This window comes from Prionailurus viverrinus, chromosome D3 (assembly GCF_022837055.1).
Source record: "Prionailurus viverrinus isolate Anna chromosome D3, UM_Priviv_1.0, whole genome shotgun sequence".
Taxonomy (NCBI): domain Eukaryota; kingdom Metazoa; phylum Chordata; class Mammalia; order Carnivora; family Felidae; genus Prionailurus; species Prionailurus viverrinus.
The window spans coordinates 59,966,990-59,989,829 of record NC_062572.1 but is presented as its reverse complement, the minus strand read 5'-3'; the positions used below and the strand labels follow the sequence as shown (position 1 = coordinate 59,989,829).

General features: G+C 50.4%; 1 protein-coding gene and 2 long non-coding RNA genes across 18 annotated transcripts in view; 2 read left to right on the top strand and 1 right to left on the bottom strand.

The window, feature by feature from the left end:
* Window positions 1-8,526, bottom strand: part of LOC125149259 (uncharacterized) — a 31,259-nt gene extending 22,733 nt beyond the window's left edge. For both annotated transcript variants that reach the window (XR_007145871.1, XR_007145870.1), the window contains exon 1: window positions 8,451-8,526. This is a non-coding gene — a long non-coding RNA (uncharacterized LOC125149259). The remainder of the gene's footprint in view (window positions 1-8,450) is intronic.
* Window positions 8,527-8,695: 169 nt separating this feature from the next.
* On the top strand, window positions 8,696-13,952 carry LOC125149258 (uncharacterized). Of its 2 annotated transcripts, none has more exons than XR_007145869.1 (4): window positions 8,696-8,809; window positions 12,125-12,211; window positions 12,289-12,412; window positions 13,170-13,952. It is a non-coding gene; the product is annotated as an uncharacterized LOC125149258 (long non-coding RNA). The 2 variants fall into 2 exon arrangements; XR_007145868.1 differs by having other exon boundaries at window positions 13,144-13,952.
* Window positions 13,953-17,877: 3,925 nt separating this feature from the next.
* Window positions 17,878-22,840, top strand: part of CELF4 (CUGBP Elav-like family member 4) — a 295,532-nt gene continuing 290,569 nt past the window's right edge. For all 14 annotated transcript variants that reach the window (XM_047828544.1, XM_047828542.1, XM_047828537.1 and 11 more), the window contains exon 1: window positions 17,878-18,163. In XM_047828544.1, the coding sequence (XP_047684500.1) occupies window positions 17,878-18,163 (286 nt within the window). The remainder of the gene's footprint in view (window positions 18,164-22,840) is intronic.

Here is a 22,840-nt window from a genome sequence, read left to right as displayed (position 1 = left end):
GAGACTTGGCATTGCTGACATGGATGGAAGAGCCAAGAAGTGAAAAAACAATGAAATGGGGCTGCCATCAATGAGGAAGCATCGTGCAATGCCAGCACTTGATTTGGAAAGTATTCATAGGCTTTCTTGGCTAGGATATTTAAGACAAAAATAGAAATATTCTCATCAATGATTTATAAGATTGCTTTAGAAAGATGGGGCAGAACCCAGTATCACAAAGAGTAGCAAAGCAGCCTCCTAACTTGTCACTGGGCTGGAGAGCATGGGCCAGGGGAGAGAGCTGTGAAGGTTGCTCCTTGCTCCTATCACAGAAATTAGAGCCGGAAAAAGCTGTCAATTTAGCTGGTCTGAAACTCAGAAATCCAACCACTTTTTGGACACTTTCAGCTGCAATTTTATTCTTCTCTGGGGTAGAAGCCTCCAGATGTGATATCTGAAAATTGCATATGCATTGTAGAGAATAACAATAATATTAACAAGTCAGCAGCCAATCAGGTAGGAATGTTATTCTAAACAGAGAGCATTCTCTTCTAGATTCCACCCTTGGAAGAGGAAGAGATGGGGGCCAGGGAATGAAATAGGAACATGTTTAGAGAGAGCAGAGAGTGAGAGAAAACCTTCCCATGATAAGGTAAGGTCATTTCACAGTTATGTGCTGAGCTTATTATAAGCCCATTCCTGGATTTTGTTCATTTTCAATTATGCACGAATTGACTCCATCTCTTGGACTCTCCATCAGAAACATGGGATGGGAGAGGAAAAGTCACTCATTTTAGACCTGAGCCTCATGGCTACACTGTCACCAGCCCCCCGGTCCCTGATACCACCTTCCTACATGAAGCTTCCCAGCTAATCTTCCTAAAACACAAAACTTCATTAATCACCATCATAGTGGGGACAACCTTCTGCCCCTATTGCCCACTTACAGGACCAAGATCCTACTCAGATGGACATATCTGAAGCCCTCCAGTCACCTAGTCAGACTATTGTACGCACAGGGTGCCAGGCTTTGGGGTGAAGAACTGGACAAGAAAGGACAGTCATACCCTCAAGGAGTATGTAGTCTACTGGGACTGGGGGAGTGAGGAGGAATCAACCAGTAATGAATCGGTGACAACAGTGCAGATGGCTGCAAAATATAGAGTATGGTGGGAGTGCACAATGGGTTACCTGTTGTGGACTCTGGGGTCAGGCAGTAAGGCCTCCTTAAAGCAGTGGTGTTTGAGGAAAAATGGGAAAACTGAGCCTCAGTTAGCTAGAAAAAGAAAGGGGCTGATTCTTCCAGGACAGGGGCCATTGTGACACAGAGAGACCTTGGGCATCTGGAGAACATGATAGGAGCATGACGAGTGAGGATGAGACTGGTACCAGCTGGGGCTGGAGACCCGGGACAGGAGGAAGGGAGAAGTGAGAGAAGACAGGCCTAGAAGGGAGGGGCCAGGGTGAGTTATGAGGCTCCTGGAATACCAAGCCAATGAGATTGGGCTTTATCCTGGAGGCAGTGGGGAGCCATCAAAGACTGTTAAGGGAACTGGTGTGACCATGTCTATGTTATAGAAAGCTCATTCTGGGTGCAGAGTGAAGTACATGCGGGTCAGAGCAGGCAAGGCCAATGCACAGAGACCAGTTGGAAGACTGTGGCAGTGGTGTAAGTAGGATAAAATGAGGATCTAGTAGGAAGGAGGCAAAAGATGCAGAAGAGCTGCCAGGACTTGGTGACCAAAGGCTTCTGCAGGATGAGAGAGAGGATATGGTCAGGAACGCGTCACATCCTGGCTGAGATGACTAAGTGATGGAGCACTGACCAAAATAGGGACTTCGGGTGGGAGAGATCTTTTTCCTCATGAGAAGGGAAAATCCCTGAGTATGAGAGTCTCCTGACAGAAACCTCTAGCAGTTGTAAATAAGAGGCTGAGGCTCCGTAAGACAAAGGGGACCGGACATGTTCATGGGAACATCAGTGCATGACAGGGGATTGCCATCCTAAATGTGGTGTCCCTAGGAGACTGCACAGCATACAAAGAAGGTGAATTAAAGGACACAACCAGGGTAACCCCAACATTTAAGGACTGGGCTGTCGAGGAGACCAGCTGGAAGTAGAAGGTAATCAAAGAGACACAAGGTGTTTCTTGAAAGAGAAAGAAGATACTATAAACAAGTGGTTAATAGCCTAAGATGAAGACTAAAGAGATAGCTACCTTGGTTCTGGCCAAGGGAGCTACCAATGACTTTCCTAAGAGTAATTTTAGTAAAGTGGGAGAGGCAACGGCAGATCTAAACGCATTATGGAACAAATGGGAAACAAAGAAGCAGAGAAAGCCAGGGGAACCACCTATTTCAAGACCTCTGGCAAGAACGGAAGGAGGGGAAGTGGCATCCTGAGAGCGGAGCAAGGGCAGGCCTTTGGAAAGGAACTGGCCTGTCACACTGGGGAGCTGTCAGGGATGCCTGCAGTGGGTGTAAATAGGGAGTGAGGGAGTGGCCCCTAAGCTCTGTTCCAAATTGGAGATCTGTGCCCCTCTGGAGAATGAGACATATCAAAACAGTCATTTCCACGGAGCCTGCTTAGGATTGGGAGCCGGACAGTGGCATTAGGATGTGAGGAATAGAAAGGAGCTCGTTCCTGTGCCTCTTGGAGACTAAGAGTGTGACTGTTCTCCCAAATGGGGTATCTGAACTGGAGGCCACATGGCTCAGGCTACAGTAAAGGACTCAAGAGGGAAGAAAGGCCAGGAAGTAACCAGTTCCATCCCCATGATAATGTCAGCCCCCCTCATCTCCGCCCCGGAAGGGAGCCAGGGAAAGAGGACCAGGCTGAAAACAGATTGCATAACAGCGGTGCCAACCCACCCTCCTTCCTCTCCTCTGGGCCTTCCCTGAGGACTGAGACATTGCTCCCCTAGGATCCTGGCTGATAGGGAAGCAGGTAACACTCTGAGCCTCCACCTCCCCAAGTATGCGGTGGGCCCTGGGCTGGCCAGCTGCTGAGGCAGCCTTTCTGGGAGCCAGCCTCTCCACTTCCTGTGCCAGCCTCAGCTTCCAGCCCAGGAGCACTGGAGCAGGGAGGGGAGGAGGAAAGACAGACTGTTGGTCAAAGGTGGGGGGAGGAGTCAAAGAACAAGGAGGAAATAGCCATCTCTTACTGCAGAAGGAGTGTGTGTGTGCCTGTGAGAGACAGATAGAAACCTGGTTTCTATATCTGACCCTGGAGCGAGTCACTTTGCCTCCTCGGAAATTAATTGTGTAAAATGAGAAAAGTGGATTAGGAGATGCTTAAGGTTCCTTTCAGGTTGAAAATCCTGTGTTTCACAAATTTTGCATCTGTATATATATAGCACCCCCAGAGGCCAAAAGCATTATCAGCACAAAGCGAATATAACAAACCCCAATGAGGAAGACACGCTCACACGTGTGTCCCTGACAAACACGTGCACGCACACTCTGACACACACTTGTGTGCACACACAGGAGGGTGGGCGCTATGCTGTGCCTATAAGTGAGGAGAGTGGCTACAGCACGTTGGGACATTACACACAAAAGTTGCCGGACCGGCTTGCAGCCACACCTCTTCCACATACTAGTGAATACTAAATCTCAACTAACCTAAGCATTGGACAAATGAATCATTTTAGATTGTCAAGCTTTCTAAGTAGCTAAAGATTTACTCTTCAAATGACCAAAACTAGTTTTAAAAGCAACCCCAGAGGGAAATATTTGGGGTATTTTTTTTTAATGTGTATTTATTTTAGAGAGAGAGAGAGACAGAGTGCGAGCAGGGGAGGGGCAGAAAGAGAGGGAGACACAGAATCCAAAACAGGCCCCAGGCTCCAAGCTGTCAACACAGAGCCCAATGCGGTGCTCCAACCCATGAACTGTGAAATCATGACCAGAGCCCAAGTCGAACGCTTAACTGACAAAGCCACCTAGGCACCCCAGGTTTTTTTGTATTATAAATGTTCTAAGCCAATTCTGCCGAACCTGACCTCACTGTAGGTTCTTGATGGCGCTGGCTGTCTTGCTGCCCTTTCAATACACAGCGGTGTGCTGTGCCTGGGCTGGGCTCACAAAGTGGCTGACGAGGCTGTAGGATCATCCTCCAGTGTCCCTCGACCTTGTGTGTGATGAAGGTGGGGGGTGGGGATAGACAGACCACGGAAGCCTTCCCAGTTTAGAGAGAAGAGCCAGAAATAAAGACAAGGAAGGGTAGGCGGGCAGGTATCTGCCCAGAGTTGGACTTGAAGCAGGGAAAGGGGAGGGGGGCGAAAAAGGCACATTTTCAAAGGAAGCTGAAAGCTGGGGACCGGGCCCATCTCCTGCTTGGGTGGATCTGGGCAACCTGGGGCTACCACCCAGAGGGATAAAAGGAGAGTGGGCTTAGGCAGAAAAATGAGTTAATGTGAATTTCATCAATTCTTTCCCTAACGTGTGGGAGAACTCCAGAAGCTTTCTGGTTGCCATCTGGGGCAAGAAATGGAGTAAGAGGAGTGCCTGGGTGGCTCAATCAGTTAAGCATCAGACTTCAGCTTGGGTCATGATCTCATGGCTCGTGAGTTCGAGCCCTGCATCAGGCTCTGAGCATCGGGCTCGGTGCTGACAGCTCAGAGCCCGGAGCCTGCTTCAGATTCTGTGTCTCCCTCTCTCTCTGTCCCTCCCCAACTCATGTTCTGTCTCTCTCTCTCTCCAAAATAAATAAACATTAAAAAAAAATTAAGAAACCCAGGAAGAGAATGAGGCAGGTGGGTGTAGGAGGAGCTGAGACTCAGGCTCCCAGTGATCCTGATGATGGCTGGAGCCTCATGCACAAAGGAGCCTGCCAACTCCTACTCTGGGGTGCCCAAGATGGAGACCATGGCTACCAGACCCTAGGGAGCCCATTGAGGTCCCCAATGACAGCACAAGGACAACCCAAGGCCCCCTTCCCACCACAGGGTATGTAAGCTCCCCTCACCTCAGCTGCCATTTTGGTTGGAGAGGAGATGGGGAGAAGATCCTTCAAAGATGGATGGTTTGCCCACATAAGACAGGATTACCCTGAAAAGAGAGTGAGTGGCCCTTTACAAGCACTTTTGAAGGCTTTCTGTCCCCTTGACACAGAAGAGATGGGGCCCTGGGGCAGGAGAATAAAATGGCAGTTAGAGAAAATAAAGACCATGGCACGTTTGCCCCATCAATGTAGAGTCTCCAAATGCTACTGCAGGTGGCAGGTGGCATGGCTGGTTCTGGCCCCTGTGCTCATCTGTGCTGCCCCTGCCTGAGGATCCCTTCCTAGCCCTTCAGGAGAGATCTCACCCCTGGGCTGATGGCCAGATGACAGGGGCATTTGCAGCCTGAGAGTCGGGGCAGGGCTGGGAGATGACAGGGTCCGCACCAGGGTGGCTGGCCGGAAGCCAAGGCAGAAGGCCCACTGCCTCCCTCTGAACCGATGACTCTATGGTGGCATCCAAGAGGGAAGCCTGGCTCGTTCCTGAGGCACCAGATGATCCTCATGGCAGTTCACCTTCAGGCCAGCCTCAGACTTGGCCTGTAAGATTTGAGGGACCAGAGAGGGCCTTGGGCTCCCCAAAACCTATATCCCAACAGTCTTCTTGCTGAGAATCTGTTTCCAAGACAAAGAACTGAAAAATGCAAGCAGGTGTGAGGAACATTCATGCAAAGGGTGAGTGAGCCTGGAAGGGGAAAGGAAGTGTCCCTGGGGCAAAGCTGGAGAGGAACATTCAGCCTGGGGCCTAGGTAGGTAGGTGGACTAGGCCACAGGCCTCCTGGTCCTCCGCCACTGACAGCCCAGAGCTCAGTGCAACCGCTGGTACGACAGCAGCCAGGAAGACCCTCTGCACACAGCAACCTTCAAAGCCTTTCAGCTCTCAGGCCCTAGGTCCCTCTAGCCTACAGTCGGGTGAGTCCTGACTCTACTCACCTTAGGCCCCAACGGGCCACACAGCCCATTGTCACCACCGCACTCTAGATCCTGCACACACACACGCACACACATATGCGCTCACTGACAGACACACAGAGACACATACCAAGATAGCCAGCACTCAGGATAAGGGCCCTCACTTAGGGTCTGGACACTTTCTTTTGTCCCTCTGGTCACTTAATTAATAGATTCTGAATGGTGTGATAATACCAACACCCTCAGACTCTGCCCTCTCCCAACGGTGGCACAGGACCTACATGTCCTTTCACGGCCTAGGATCAACTTATGTCATCAGCATCAGCATCAGCATCACCACTATCATGGCCAGGTAGAGCCATAGACATAATGCAAATGTCTACCATACAGGTAGGGGAGGAACTTGTCAGGAGCAGAAGGATCAGGCTCTGGGAGAGAGGCTTAAGAGAATATGAGGCAAAGTTCGGGGAAGGGGAGACTCAAACACTGACCGGAGCTCAGCTGTATCCAGTCTGTGCACAGAGATGCTTTGTGAATCAACACAGCAGAGGAGGGGCAAGCAGGGGGACTCATGATCTGCCTTCACGGGATCCAGGGCACCTGGTTCCAACTCGAGGGTCACAAGCATTCAGAGTAGTGGAGACCAGTGCTACTGCAGTGATGGAGCTGGCTTTCCAAAGGAGGGAACACTGAGCAGCACCACTAAGGCGGGGTAGGACTTGTGATGAAGACAGCTGACAGCACAGCATCAGGATTAAACAAGCGAACAGTGGAGTCAACCAACCTGATTTTGAATTTTTGCTCTGTCACTTCCTGGCTGTGTGGTCCTAGGAAAGACACCCAACCTCTCTGGTCTTCAGTAGCCTGGTATGTAAAATGCCAATGCCTCCCTTATAAGGATGCAGAGAGAATGAACTAAGCCTGTGAAGGGGCTGGGCTATAGTAAGCAGGAGCATCAGGTGTGGGTAGACAAAGGCACAGAGGCTGAAATGAGACAATGCATGGATAGGGGCAGAGGAAGAGGATGGCCGTGGATGGCCCAGAGAAGTGGGGCACCCAGGCTGGATGAGGCTGTGGCTGGAGCAGGCTGCCTCTGAGGCCCCATCTCTGAAGAAGATGCAGCTGCGGAGGGGGACAGCCCTGCGGAACAGGTTGTCAGTCCAGCCCTTCAGGGGCTTTCTTCCCATTGGCCACGACTCTGACAGGGAAATCAGCAGGCTGGCGGTGCGGGCCTGGGCAGCGCAACAGACAAGGCCCTGGGGACAGCTTAAGTGGACAATAATTGCAGGTTATTATATACCGGGCTGCAGCCAAAAGCCAGGCGGCTATTAAGTGTGATTGGGAGAAATAATCAGGAGGAGGAGGATGGATGTGAGAACTAGGCTGTTCTTTCTGTTCTCAAGGCCGCTGTGAGTCCGGGACTGTGCAGAGGCAGGGACAGGGTGGGTGGGGAAAGGAGCAGATCTATAATATAAATACCCTGCATTCTGAGAAGCCATCCCACCCTTGCCTCTGGCCCTCCCCACTCCCCAGGAGGTACGGAGCAAGGATTACCATCCCCATCTCATAAATCAGAGAATGAGGTCCAGAGGGGGGAACCAGGTGACCCAAGGGCACACAAGTTTTGCCTGAATCCCATCAGAGCCTGGATTAAGCCCCCTCTGTTGCTCGATGGCCACAGGAGTGACTCCTGACATGAAACCCCATCAAGCCCTGACTCTGCTCTCAGAGGTTGAGCAGGAATCATCTCTGAACTGGGACTGGGAACTGTCACTAAGACCCAAAGGGGGCACAGATCCCACCGTGTGGCTGCCAGCTCATAGGTCAGGACAAGGGCAGGCAACAGGGAAATGGGGAGGGGGCAAGTTTATAACAATATCATTGGCTATTTCTTAGGGCTTTATACATTCATTAGATGCCTCTCTGGGATAAAAAGAGAATTTTATGCCAAGTGTATAACTGAGGATACCAAGAGGGATTACATGACCTGTCCAAGGTGGGACAGTGATGCTGTCAATAACAAGGCCCATGTGACAATTGCTGGATAGGGGCCTATAAACCACACCCCAGATCTGTCTATCGGAGAAGACCTTGCAGAGGTGACCCTAAATCTGCCTTCTGCCACCAGACCAGTACTTGTGATTTTATCCCTGCCAGCCAGAATTTCCCATTGCATCAGGATGAGAGGTCGTCCTTTTCTTTCTGAGCCAAGGGTGGCATAAGGTTGTGGCCCAAGGGGTGACACTGCCCTCATATGATGTGTGGATCACACATCCCCACCCTTCTACCTCCCACTCCTCAGCTTCCCCAAGCCCACAACTCATTTTAGAAATAAAGATGACCAGCCTCGTCCCAGAAGCACAAACACCATGGACATCTTCAAGGAGGTGCCCAGAGACCTTCATTATTTCCTATTGGCATTATTTTATACAGACAGCCCTACCCTGATGGAAACACCAATGGAGGCCAATGAGAGAATATGTATATGTTGGTAGGCAGTAGACCAACCCCTCTTACAAACACAACACCTCAGCAGATATCCAGGAAAGTCACGCACAAGGCTCAGTGCCATCCTCGGTTCTGATGGTCTGCCCCTCCTTCCCGGGATTGCCTTTCCCCAGCCAGGCCTCCCCAACCCTGGTCTGGAAATGACCCTGCTTTGGGTCACATGAGAGTAGAAACCTGGCGCAGAGAGGGATCAATTACATTGTGACTCAGCGAGAGGGCACAGAGCCAGGGAGTGAGTCACAGAGCTTGCCCACCCTTCCCCTTCCCAGGAAGGGGCAGCGGGAGGGGGGCGGTCACGCGGGCCTGTGTGGGAGCCTCCCATGTGTCCGGGTACAGGCTCTCCGACAGTGTGGGGGAAGTACCAGGTCTGTGCTACAGTGTGGGGCCCCTTCCTAAAGCTGAATGCAGGTGAGCGTCACTGAGCAGCCACGTTGAGAGAAACTCATGGGGCCCCTCCCCCAAACTGTTTCCTACAACATGGTACCCACAACCAGAGACAGGTTCCTCTCCTCTCCTCCACACAGTGCGAGGACCACTGAGGGGAAACCGAAACTGCCCTCTCCCTTAGAAAACGTCCGTGTCCTCTTACACATTTTTTAAATGCTATTTTTGGCCAGCTTATATTTATACCTGGAAAGGAGAGACTTAGTTTACTTTTGAATAAATACAATAAAAGTAACAGCTAATATTGATTGGGCACCTGCTATGTGGCAGGCACTAAGTTACCTCTTTGAATCGTTCATTATCTCTTCATGATAGCTGTACGCAGTGTTATTATGCCCATGTTTCCGATGTGGAAACGGAGACTCAGAGAACATGACTTATATTGCTGGTAAGCTAAAGATATATCTGGTCCTAGGGGTACCTGGGTGGCTCCGTTGGTTAAGCATCCAACTCTTGGTTTCGGCTCAGGTCATGATCTCAACAGTTTCATGAGTCTGAGCCCCGAGTCCGGACAGTGTGGAGCCTGCCTGCTTGGGATTTTCCCTCTGTCTCTCTCTCTCTCTCTCTCTGCACCTTCACCACTTGAGCTGCCTCTGTCTCTCTCAAATAAATTAATTAATTTAAAAGAAAAACTGACCAGTAGGGTTCTGAAGCCCAAACTCTTTCTATACACAATGCAGGCACCTTTGCATATGTGTATATATAGTATAGAAACTTGAGTCTTATATGCATATTTTAAAGGATTAAATGCCCAGTGGTACTTATAGACTGTATTTCTTTAAATTTTACCCTTTGAGCAAAATTTATATTAGTGTGTCTGTTCAGTAATAGACCAGAATTTATATATGTGTATATATGTATATATGTGTATATATATATATATATATATATGTGTGTGTGTGTGTGTGTGTGTGTGTGTGTGTGTGTGTGTGTGTATATTATATATTATAACACTTTGGAAGACTTTAAGCTTATTAAAAGAAGGCTGCCATCTGGAAATTATTTGGGGGAGGGAGCGGTTCTTGAAAACTTGTGGCATCTCCTTTAAATGTGACTAGTGGTAACAAACCTTCATCCTTTGGATATAGAAATGATCTTTGGAAAATGGGCCCAAAATAGTGCCCCTCCAGTTCAGCACATGTGTGTTGGGGGTGATTTCTCCCTTCTCAGCCATCCTTCATAAATACCCAGGTGCCTTTTTTGTCCCAGTCTTACACCACTGATCACATTCTTCCCTGTCATCAGCAACTGGTCAGCCTGTGGTCAGTGAGTCCCCACCCTGAGTCTTTCTTGTGAGCCAGCCCTGCTGTAAACCTCTCCTCCCAAGGCTACAGACCATCCCTGAAACATCAGCCTACATTCCTTCCATGACCTTCAGGGCCCAACTTGACTGCCCACGTGCCCTCTCCATCCTCATCACCAGCCTCTCCTTCCCTCTCCCCAGGTGATGTAGCTGAGGCCTCCTTGCCAAGCTCTTGTCTGTACCCAGCTGCTGGGTGAGGGAGCTGGGGCAGGGGCGGGGGGGGGGGGGCACCCAGGCAGGTGAGCCTGAGGCCCCCACATAACAACCCTTGGAAGATCTGGCCTGGTGTAATTGTCCTGCAGGCTCACCTTCCTGAGCCCCTACCCAGTTGGGGGTCTCCCTATACCACCAAGCCATGTCACTCCCTCATACCATCTGCACCGTCCCCGGATGCTGAATGTCTTAACCAGGGCTCTGGCTGAAGGACTGCGGGCTGGACTTGGGGGGCCTGGCTGCAGTGGGAGAATTAACATTAAAAAGCCTGTGTAGAAGCCGTGTTTTCAGCAACATTATCAGAGAAATCGTGGCCATGAGAAAGTGACATTTATCCACAGCATTGTGCGTGTAATAAATACAACTTACTATTCCAGTTTCTAAAGTGAGCCCAGTGTCTGAAAACCTCAGGGCTCATGTACAATAAATTAACATAATTAAAAACTAATTAGTAAAACATCACAATTAAAAGGCCTTGCTGCGGCAACACCTCTCAGGTAAGAAGAGGCTGCGTAGTGCCAGCAGCCAGTACCTAGGGCAGGCCCCAAGAAGAGGCCGTGATGCAGGCCTGGCCCTCCCGGAAGGCTTCCGCCAACCCCCCCCCCTCCCCCCGGAGCACCTTGAGAAACATTCTTGCATTAAGTGAGGACACCCACGTCGGGTCCAATGCCGCCACCACCAGAGGGGCCGCCCCGACGCCCGCGTATGCTGGGGGAGGGGCCTCCGCCAGCCCTCAGACTGGGGCCTCTCTGTTAGCGGGGCCCCCATACTACCCGCTGGCTGGACATGATCTAAACCCTTTACGTGCATTTACTCATTTAATCCCCACAACAATTTTAATAGGTTCTATTCCTCTTCCTATTTTACAAATGAGGAAACTGAGCCATGGAGAGGTTAAATAACCTACCCAAGGTCACAGAGCTAGTAAGTGGGAGACTTTGAAGCCAAGGAGTCTGGTTCTGCCAGCTTTACCTAAGTGCCGCGGTAAAGGCACCTGCTTCTGTCCGACTCAGTGCTGCCTGGCCAGGGCTCCCTTTGAAAACATGTGAATTATTTGGGGAAGATAAGGAGTAAATTCCTAACCCTTCCATGAAACAAGTTAATTTCATCTACACCTTTCTGTGGCCCATTTTGACCCTCAGTCCCTGCTCTCCTCTTATTTATTTACATGGGAACTGTGAGTCAGCCTCACAGACATGGCACTGTCTCACCTTCTTGGATGTGATGTGAGGAAGGAAAGGAGGGTGGAAGAAAGGACAGCGGTCTCCATTTTCTGGAGGAGAAAGCTGAGACCAGGAACTCAGGTTCCTCCTGCACTTCCCGGCCCCCGCCCATGCAGGGTGCCTGGGCTGCAGGACTCCAGATCCCTTTACCCCACTTCTTGGGCTGCCTTTCCATTTCCTACCTGTCCTCTGCAAAAGTGAGGAAAAGCCCCAGTTGGCAAAGAAGCAGAGAACAGGAGCATGTTCCCTTGCCAGGAACAAGGAATATCCATGCTGACCACCCAAAGGCCTAGAGACTCCCCAAAGCAACCCCCCACCATTGCCCAGAGCCCAGGAGTCCCCACAAGACCATAGCCATATGTCCCTGGGGCTCAACCAGCAAGGAAGGAAGCCCGAAGGCCCCTCTCTTGCCAGCCCTGGCACTTGTCTGAGCTATAAGAGGCAGAACAGTCCCTTCTGGGGAGCTCCTGGGTTTCCTAAAACACATAGCATCCTAACTCAGTTCTCTTCCTCCCTCCATGCATTTGCTCGCCTGGCCAGGTCTACTGTTGGCTCAGGACAGGACAAGGGGATCCTTCGATTGTCTTCTCTCACTGGCCGGAGGCTGCTAAAGTTAACTGAGAGAAGGTAAGGACGCTTTTCCTCTTCCTTTCCACCTCAATTAGTGCTTCTTGTATCACTGAACCTTCCCAAATTATTCACAGAGAAGTCCTAAGCTTGTGGAGAAGCCCAGAAACAGACTTCTGAGGCTGCCTTCAAAGCCGCATCTTGCCCACCCCACCTACTTCCACCTATGAGCCCCCTCTAGAAGCATCTACCTTCTATCATGTGAGAACCCACTACACTCACCAGACCTGGCAATTCCATCCACTGCCTCAACCTCTCTCCTCTCTTCCTAAGCTGACACCTCCACCTTCCTATAGGGCCAGAGTTCTCTCCACCAGAGAGCCTTCCGGAGGTGCCAATGCCTACAGAAGCTGCAGCTTCTCCAGGTTCCCAGGGCACACATCACCAGCACCTTTCACTCTACGCCTTGGTGGCCTCACGCCCTAGTGTGGTGGCTCTTGTCTGAGTCAACCTCTTTGCCTAAATCCATGAGCTCTCTGCAGAGGGCAAGTGACTCTCCTGGTCTCCAACCTCCCCCCACTGACCTCTGCAGGTCTGGGCTGAGCAGTCACTCCACAGAGACACTTAGTGGTCTGGTCTCTGGAGAGACTTGAGCAGACCACAGCTCTCTTTTTAGCTTGTTCTCAACATAGCCTTGGAGAACCAGCTGCTTCTTGCCCTCCTGGGCCTTAGGCCAGGCCATCACCCAGCTCTCTGGCCATCTACCACCTTCTGCCTCTTCACAAGCCCCGCTCTCCCCCAACAAGGCTGCTGCCCACCCCCCACCCTCCCATCACAGATTCTCCCACACAATTTGGATTGTTTTCTATTTTCTTGCATGTGGAACTCCTCAGGCCTGGAAGACATTTAACCATCTGTTGCCATTTGGTGTTCTGGGGCTTTTCACTTGGTACAACTTTGGTGTCTCTAACTAGACAATGGGTTCTTCCCAGTCCTGTCCTTTCTCTGCTGCTTCCAGGGGGAGACTGGAAGCATTCCGTGAATGCAAGAATGACCGTGTGGTGATGTCTCCAAGCCAAGCCCTGCAGCCCAGGGAGGCTAAACTGCTGTGTGGATTCTAGATGGATTGTTCTCATCCCTGGCTTTGAACTTCTTCTGGAAGAGAGTCTGCCTAGGCCCCTGCAGCTCCCCATCCTTAGGACCTAGACGAATGAATACAGCATCACCCCCTCCTCCAAGTCAGATTAGCCATAGGTATCTAGAAATTCCATTCTGAGCACCTACTGTGTGCTCATGCCTGTCAAGAGAGGTTGCAGAGGGTGAAGAGGGGCCAGATTACTGGGCTCCTGCCTTCCACCAGTTCCCAATCTAGATGGAGAGAGAAGACTCATAGGCAGGAGAGCCAAAGCAGGTCTCAGGGCGTGTGGCCACGGCCAGGGCTGCAGAATGTGGTTCAGTGGGTGCCAGAGAGAGGAGAGTGATGGTGGCTCCACTGAAGGGAAGCTGAACACAAAGAAGGTTTCCTCCTCCCTTGAGGGGGAGGAGCAAAGGGAAGTGAGGAGCAGGAGGCAATGGTAAGGCCTGCAAAACTACACCATCTGAGCCAAGATCCCCACCACACAGGGCTTCCTGACATCCCTAAATATGAATCAGCAACAAAATGTAAACCCCAAACACAGAGAAAAAATGAGAAGCAATTGTTCCCAACTCCCTTTTCCATTTGCCGGCCTTCTCTCTCTCTCTCAGTGGATGGAATAATTGTGGCCATGAAGTGGCACTTGAATAAAAAGTTTTAAATCTGTTTAAATGTCACAGTGAGTAATACTTTGCCCCCATCTTTCCCTAGTTACATTTCTCTTTGATGTTCTAAGGTTAAAAAAAAAAATTAGCTCAAGTCTTTCTAGAATATCAAGGGCAAGGATACCAGAGAGCCAACCTAGCCACATTCCTTACTATTTTCTTTGGGGTCCTGCTCCTTTATTACATTAGTTTGAGACACCTGTCCGTGTTGTTTTATCCCCAGTACTCTGCTGTGCCAAAACAGTGGGAGCCTAAGAGATCCAGCTCTGTGCCTTTAAGAGATCTATGCCTTGGCAGAAGCTGTTTCTGCCGCTGTTAATACAAGGTAGCTCAGTTATATGGGGCCTGGTGTCCTGGTGGCTTCTGTCCCAGCAGTGTGGGGAGAGGTAGGGCATTTTACCACATAGGTGCCAGAGAGCTGAGAGGTGAGGAATGTGTTACCCCCTAAGGGGAGACAGTCCAAATCCAAAATAAGCCATCCTCAGGTGGGGAGACAGGGGAGCGTGAGGTACCTTCCCTAGGGAAGAAGGAGCTCTCCACAGCTTTGGGTCCACATGTGGAAAGAGACAGGGAGAGGGGGCTGTGGTGCAGGGGGCACAGATGCAGTCCTGGAGGGAGTTGATGCTATACCTTATGGCAGTATTTTTGCAGGTATCTGAAATAACCAGATGCCCCCTTCCATTAACAACTCCACTCTCCCACTCACTCCTGCCCAGGGACTGCTTTTATTTATGTATTGGCTATTATTATTAATAATAAGATGAATAATGAAACACCTGTGAATAATTTACTTGGACCTGGGCAGGGCTGGGGTGGGGGCAGGAAGAAGTGGAAGATAAACCACAGCTGCCCTCCCCTGTGCTGGTGCCTTCTTTCCCAGCCCCCACCCCCACCCCAGCTCATTTCCTTCTCTTCCCCCAGACCTAGCTTTGCTTTAAGGAGGTGGCAGGCAGGGAGAGAGAGAGAGAGAGAGAGAGAGAGAGAGAGACCTCAAGCAGGAATTACTCTCCTAAACTCCCCTGTTATGGCATAAAATACATCCCACTCCATTGTGATATCCTGGGAGGTAAGCACCGCAAAATGATGTTAGAGGAGATATTTCGGACAAAGATACTGGCCTCTGCTGATGTGTCCTGAGGGGAAGGGGAGGAGGGGGGTCTCAGACTGGTGCGCGCACGCACACACACAGCCAGAGTGTGGATACAAACGGTCTATGTGCACAGCCACACTGCACCCACACAAGCACTTACACACAGTCCTGATAAGACACAGGCACACACCTCCAAGCCACCAGCTCAAACCCTCTGTGTGCCTACTGGGGACATGCCACCTTATGACAGCACTTCATAGGCACACCACGCACACAGCTACCTTGCAGAGAGGCCCTATGTGTGAGTTTCTGTTCGATTCCATCAACTTGGACGATTCTTAGGCCGTCATATAACACTGGATAATGTAAGCCCAGAACCGAGTTATGAATCAACTATACTTACACACGATTCCATCAAGAAAAGACAGAAGAATCTTAAAATGAAAGGACGAAGTTCCACAGCTCTCAGAATTGTACTTGCTGTTTGGTCACTCGCCCTGGATCCTCAGGGAGAGGTGTCCCAGGTGGGCTTGGGGCCTGGGGCTGCGAACCTCGGGGCCTCCTCAGGCCTCCTCCTGGCGCTGGAGAGCTCCGCGTTGTGGTTGTACCAAACGGGCTTGGTTTCGGTATTCAGGCAGCTGGGGTCTCATTTCTTTAAATAAAATTGTAAACATATTGTCTAATAACATCATGTAATCCGAGGGTAAGAAAAGAGAAACCCAGGACACCCGAAGGGGGCCGGTGGGGGTCCAGCCAGAGTCAGGCCGGCAGCTTTGCCCCTGCAACTCGCAGGGGAGCGGGCGCGTTATTTTAATTTGCCCGGCTTCTGAAGCCATGGAGAAGAGGCTGCCCTGGAAAAGCAAATGTGGGAGAGGATGAGGGGCAGGTAAATATCATTAAAATGAAAATCTGCTCTCCCAACCCAAGTTCACCACCAGCATTCGCCCCCAGAGGCGGGGCTGCTTGGACCCGGCTCCCGCGCCGGCCACTCCCTCTCCTGCGCGGCCGAGGCTCTGGCCCCCGCGGGCCTGGTGGGGAACCCGGCAAAGTCGGGCTGGGCGGCCGGACCCTTGGCTCCAGCCCGCAGACGCGACTCCGAGCCTCGCACTTCTGGAGAGGGAGGCGCCGCCAACGAAGCCCGCGGGGGCAGCGCACGCCGCGCGAGTCTGGGTCCGGCCGCAGTCCGGATAGCGATTCGGGGGCTTTATTTCTTTGATGGTGAATTAAGGAAAAAATTTCAATTTGAACCGGTAACGCAGACGAGGGCCAAATCAAGCCGGTTCCTCGCGCTGGCTCAGCGACCCGGCACGGCACCCAGATCCCTGCCTCCTTCCACGGCGGGCGAGCCGGCCGAGACGCCCGGCTCCTACCTTCCTCCCGCCAGCCGCTTGCCGGACCAGCCGCCGCGCTTCCGGGCGGGGGAGGCCGTCCGGGACCGAAACACCCACCTCCAGCCTTCGCAGGCGGGCTGGGACGAGGATCGGGCCCCGGATCTCTACGCCCCGTTCCCCCCCCCCCCCCAGCGAGGCCCAACTGCTCCCCCAGTTCCGACCTCCCAGGTGGCTCGGGTGGCGGCAGATGCCGTGCGGGAGGGCGAAGATTTGGGGCTGCTCTGGCAGGTTGGGGATTCGAGAAGGAAAAAAGCAGGGAGACACGGAGAGAAAGAGAGCGCGCGCGAGAGAGCTCTTGTCTACAGATTTATCCACATAATATATATTTATGTAGCTTTTTTTCTCTCGACACTGATCAATGCGCACTCGGATCGCTGGGCGGACTCCCTCCAAGCCGACTCGCTTTTTCTAGTCTAAATAAATAAATAAATAAATAAATAAATAAATAAATAAATGGAACCAGATGGGAGAAAAAAGCGCCCATTCCACCTCCGCCGCCGCCTTCGCCGCCGCCCCGCCCGCCATCCCTGCCTTTGCTTCGCCCGCCTGGCGCCCTAATAGAGCGCAGCTCGGTGGATAACGCCCCCCTACATACCCACACGAAAATGAAAATCAATGTTTTAAAAATACAAAAAGTTGCACCTGCTGCTATTACAAAAAGAACCCCCAAAAGGCAAAGAGGAGGCCAGCAGCCCCGTTCCTAACGGGCACCCGCTCCCCGCGGCCGCCGGGCCCGGAATCTCAGCGCCTCCCGAAGAGCCATGCGCCTGGCGCTATTTATAGCCGGGGGCTGTCTCGGACTGTACCACCGCCGCTCGCCGGGGCCGCCGACGGGGGAGGCGCGGCGGGGCCGGCGCCGCCCCACGCCGTCCTGCTCCCGGCCGCCGCCCGCCGCCGCGCGGGAGCCCCCCCGCGTCTCGCCCTCTCCGGGCCCCGCGCCCCCCCTCCTCCGCGCGCGCTCACTCGCCGCCCCCACCCCTGGTCTGACTCGGAACTTGAACCGGTCCAGCCTGTTTAAACGGAAAGGACAGAGATCCTGTGTGTTCAATGTAAAAAAAAAAAAAAGAAAGAAAGAAAGAAAAAGAAAAAAAAAGAGAAAAAGAAAAAGAAAAAAAAGAAAAGAAAAAGAAAGACAGAAAAAAAGAAAAGAAAAAGATCAGACCGCAAAAGAGAGAGAGAGAAAGAGAGAGAGGGAGAGAGAGGAGAGAGGGAGGGAGAGAGAGAGCGGGGAGAGGAGAGAGAGAGCGCGAGCGCGAGCGAGCGAGAGAAGAGAGGAGAAAGAGAGAGAGCAGAGAGCGAGAGGAGAGCGAGGTGTAGAGAAACCGAGGGGGAGAGAACCCGAGTGTGTGTATGCGTGTGCGTGTGTGAGCGCGAGCGAGCTTGCGAGGGAGAAGAGCGAGAGAGAGTGCGAGCGAGAAAGAATAAAAGGAAAGAAGATTTTCTCTATGTATATAAAGATGGCCACGTTAGCAAACGGACAGGCTGACAACGCGAGCCTCAGTACCAACGGGCTCGGCAGCAGCCCGGGCAGCGCCGGGCACATGAACGGATTAAGCCACAGCCCGGGGAACCCGTCGACCATTCCCATGAAGGACCACGATGCCATCAAGCTGTTCATTGGGCAGATCCCCCGCAACCTGGATGAGAAGGACCTCAAGCCCCTCTTCGAGGAGTTCGGCAAGATCTACGAGCTTACGGTTCTGAAGGACAGGTTCACAGGCATGCACAAAGGTGAGTGCACCTTTCCCTCCCAACTTTGCCGGGGAGAAGGAGCGGGCGGGCCGGCCGGCCGGCCGGCGACGGACGAGCGGGAGACGGCGCGAGAGGGAGCCTCGGGCGGACGCCGAGGAGGGAGGCGCTCGGGCAGCGGAGACCAGGACTGGGGTGCGTGGGGAGCTGTTCGCTGGGGCAAGGCTGGATTTTGGGCGAGGAGCTGATAGAAGCGGTGCGGTAGGGAGAGCAGCGGAAGCAGAATATGGAGAGAAAGAGAGGATCGAGGGGAAGCGGGGCTTGGATTTTTGGGTGCAGCGACTTGAAAGACTGGGACGGGGACAGCTGCACCGGCCGAGCCCGGGACGCTGAGCAGACTGGCGGGCGCTCAGCGGGCCAGGGACCGAGGGTGCTGTCCATCGCCGTGGTGCTGAAAATATTAAGAGATGGTCTCCTCCTTCTCCGCTCCGGGCCAGAGTAGCAGGAGCGCAGCCGTCTAAAAAGAAGAGAGGTGACAAATTCAGAGAGATATTTTTATTTCGCTATCAATTTAACAGTAAACTCTCCCTGTCGAGCTATGTGCCTCAATAATCTGGTTGTGGTGTGAGTGGTGGGGGAGGGGGTGTTTGATGTTTGAAGGAAGGAGGGACAAAACCTAAGGCAAGAATTAGCAAGGAACCAGCCATCCCCTGGGTGGAGTGGGGGGTCAGGGAAGCCTGAATGATCCCCTTCTCAGGAAAGCGGAGCTTTGGGGGAAAAATCTGTGTGTGCAAGATATGCATTTTGAAGGGTGTAGCCTAAATTATCCCAAACTCACCATGCAGAGAGCTTATAGTACATTATTTCTCTCCCTTGAAGCAATCATTGCTAGTGAGTGCTTGGGGGAGGGGGAGACAGAATAATCAAAGAATTAAAACCCAGCAACTTTTTAGGAAAGTGGTCATGAGAATTGTCTGCAGCCTGCCTGTTTTCTCCTTGTTTTATTATCTTTAAGGCAGATCCCCAAACGTGTTCAGTTGTAGAACGTGTGTGGGTGGCTGGTGGGTGACGAAATTAGCCCAGTGCTCCGCTCCCTAACAGTAATGTATAGGATGTGCAGTGGGGATTAATCCGGGCTGGAGCTGTGTGGGCAAGTTAAATGCTTTCTGAGAGAGATTGATCGTCAGGCAGGGAAGGAGCACCGAGCTAAGGAAGTTGTAAGGGATGTGTATGGACGTTCCGTTTTTAATAAACAGTAGTGTGGAGAGCCACTGAAGATGCTGTGTTAGAGCTGGTGGTTTTAAAGATGAAAACACACACACGCACACGCACACCCACCCACACACAGAGAGCAGCCTCATCCTTGGCCACAAATGGGCTATGAACAGAGCTGATCCTCCGGCACATTAGGTGCAGAGCGCAGAGCTGTCTGGCTCTCTAAGCAGCAGTGGTTTTCACTATCACAACCTCCCTCCCTCCTCCAGCCCTCCCTTCATCCGAATACTAAGCAGAGCTCCAAACTCTTCATAGTTGGAGTCCCAGAGAGCAGTTTTTATTGGCTTTAGCATCTTCCAGCTTGCCTGCTGAGGAGTAAATCTTAAAGTTAATGGCATGTTGAGTAGCACAAAAACACAGCAGAATGGAAATATACTGGGTTTGCTGGGGTGGGGTGAGGGTGGGGGCTGTAATGGAGAACAAACCAACCTTTATCCAATATGGAGAAAATGTCTGTCTGATCAGAAGAGAGACTGGAAAGGTGAAATGGGGAGGCAGTCTTTGAAATAATATTTCTTTCCTTCCCCCCACCTCAAGTCAACCGTATCTTTATAGTTTTTCCCTTTCCAATCAAGCTCCCTAGAAGCTAATCAAGGTTTGTATCAAATCTTTGTCATTCTAATATGTCCCCAGATTTAAAAATAGTAATAATGAAAATTTAAAAAGCATAAATAGGGAAATCCTTTGCCCATCTTAATGATCAGTTCGTGTGATGATTTAAATTTTTAAAGTTAAAAAAAATTTAGAACCCACCAGAGGCAAAAGACAGTTGTGAAGAGCTGAGCTTCTTAAGAGATCCGGGTTTGGAGCACTTTATTTACTTCTTTATTTCGAAGGAAGATAAACTTTAACAATATTCCTTGGTTTCTTCTCACGATCCCTTGCTGGTATCATCACTATGTTCTTGATGTTATTTGGACTCCCTTGTACTATAGCAAAGAAGTAGAATTATCATCATTTGCATCAGGAAGCCAGAGAAGGTTATATTATAGCTTTATCATATGTATCATATATATACTATATACACATATCTGGCCAGGATTTCTAGGACAAGCAAAACTTCGTTTTCTAAATAATTCTTCCCCTAAACTGGCTCAGTCAGTGGCAGGCAGGCCCGTTGGCTCCGGCATGCTTGGTGTCTCATTGTCGCAGCCCACCCTTCATAGCCTAAGCATATATATTTTTCCCTATGAAACTTCCTGCCTCTCTGTCCCTTGGATTTTTATAGGCAGGGTTGGGCCACAATGTCTCTAACAGTGCCTGGAAGCTCCAGGAGAGCTGAATAAATGAAGCATTCTCTGAGGTCTGGTTTATTCAGTCCTAGAAGAGTTTGAACTCCTCCTTCAGAGATACAGCCTGATTTATTAGCTAATCCTGATAAAATAAGCCTCCGGCCACCTTAAAAAATTACTCGCTTGCCATTGGTGATTAATTACTGTTAAGTCAAAAAGCATGATGAGGCTTGAAGAATGAGGGTTGCATTTGGCTTCTAGATTTTCCCCAACTCTAAATTGACAACATGAGGCTAAGGATAGAAACATGCCTTTGTTAAGCCTGGTTTCGGGGCATATTTGTGGCTCTTTCTTTCCCCTTCTTGAATTTCTAACTTCTAATGAATCACATTGGTATAAAATTGAGAGACATGACAGGATACTGGCCTTCAGTGTGGATGGCATATGCATGTTATTGGCAAAGAAAAAGAAAGAAAAAAGGAGAGAAAAAGAAAGAAAGAAGAGAAAAATAAGTAAAAATTAAATTAAATGCATGAGATTTTAGGTGGGTATCCATTTGTTTGCCACCTGCCATTTCAGGTAACTAAAGAAGGAAGGAGTTCTAAGGGTTAATGGAATACCTGCCATGCGTAGAGTGAACCTTAAAAGGCAATTACTCCAGTCAAATTGGGAGTCTGTGGAGGAGGGAGTGGGTGGGTGTTGTGGAGCAAACCCAGCCGTATCAGAGAAAGGCTGTTGGGCTGGGGAGGCAGCAAATAGCAGTTGTGGACTGGGGTAATTACTGTAAAGGTAAATCCACCCCCTGGAGACTAGAAAACACTTGGGCAGGGGTGGGGAAGATCTGGGTGCTAGGCAGAGAGAGAAAGGAAGAAAAAAAGCCCAGAATTACAATTCAAAGAAATAACACCCAAAGAAGAAAACCTAGTTCAATGCAAACTCTCCCGGCTAACTCAGTGTCTTCTTTTCTGCCCCCATTAGAAGCACTTTGAGAAAGATTGTTTTTTCCAGGCTCCAAAGAGAAAGACATTGTACTATTGATTAAAGAGGAGACAGGCAAACTCCCCGGATAGCAGCACAAGTGAGCTGAGGACCAATTTGGTCCCTTCCTATAGAATTTTTCTCCCTTGGGGAAGGGAAGAGGTCACCCACTAGTCTAATTCTTTCCTTATCTCACTTTACATTTATTTCTCTTTTCTTCTTTTTATTTCCTGGAGAACAAACAGCAGTGACTGAAAATACATACACACACATTCCCATGCCTGCTAACACACACACATACGCAGTCAGTGGATCACACATGAACAAGCCAGCAATCCATTCATAACTTTGGTCTTGTCTAGCAGGATAGAAGGCAGCAAAGACTGAGTTACTGGGAGACATAAAGACTAGTGCTCTCTGGATAGCCATATTGTAATGCATTATCTTTGAAGTCATTTAAGTCCAATTTAAGTGGTATTTAGTATAATATTTATGAATTAATGTAATCTAAACATAAGGCTGTCCCCAAAGGTTTAAACAGCCTTTACTACTGATGTGTGCTTGTTCCCAGAGCCTGCGATGCATTTTAATCTAAACAGCCAAGTCCATATCACAGTCCCTCTTGTTAACCAGTCAGAACAAATCTGTGCCTGGGTAACCACTCTGCATTGAGATTTCCCCCTACTGTGTGGAGGAAAACCTAGTCTACTGGCAGCCCCAGGGTGCTCCCAACCCAGGATCCACAGCTTCAGGGAGTTCAGCCCCTCATACTTTCACACTAAATCCAGAGGGAGGGTGGGGACAAAGTAATAGAACCTTCTGTGGACTGAGCTCTGGAGAGTATTTCATTTAAAAATATACTCATCACCCGAAACACAACCTCTCATTTCAGCGGTACCTGACAAGGAAGTACCTGAAGCCCCTTAATTTGGGGTGCAGCTGGGAGAAAGGGAAATAGCAAGTGTCATGATTGTTTTGGTGATTCTTGACCATCTTCATAAAACTGTGCCTTATATTTTCATTTAAGATGTAGCCATTTTCAGAACATCAAGTTTCCACCGCTTGACTTTAGCCGGGAGGGCTCCTTGTTTTTTTCCTTAGGTAGGTGAATTAAAGCCAGTGAGGCTCTATCTGATTTCTGTTTTCAAATGAGTCTAAGAGACAGTGAAGCTGAAGTATCAGCATGGGCATCAGCTCAATTCAGATGAACTTTTAAAAAAAAATTTACTTTGAA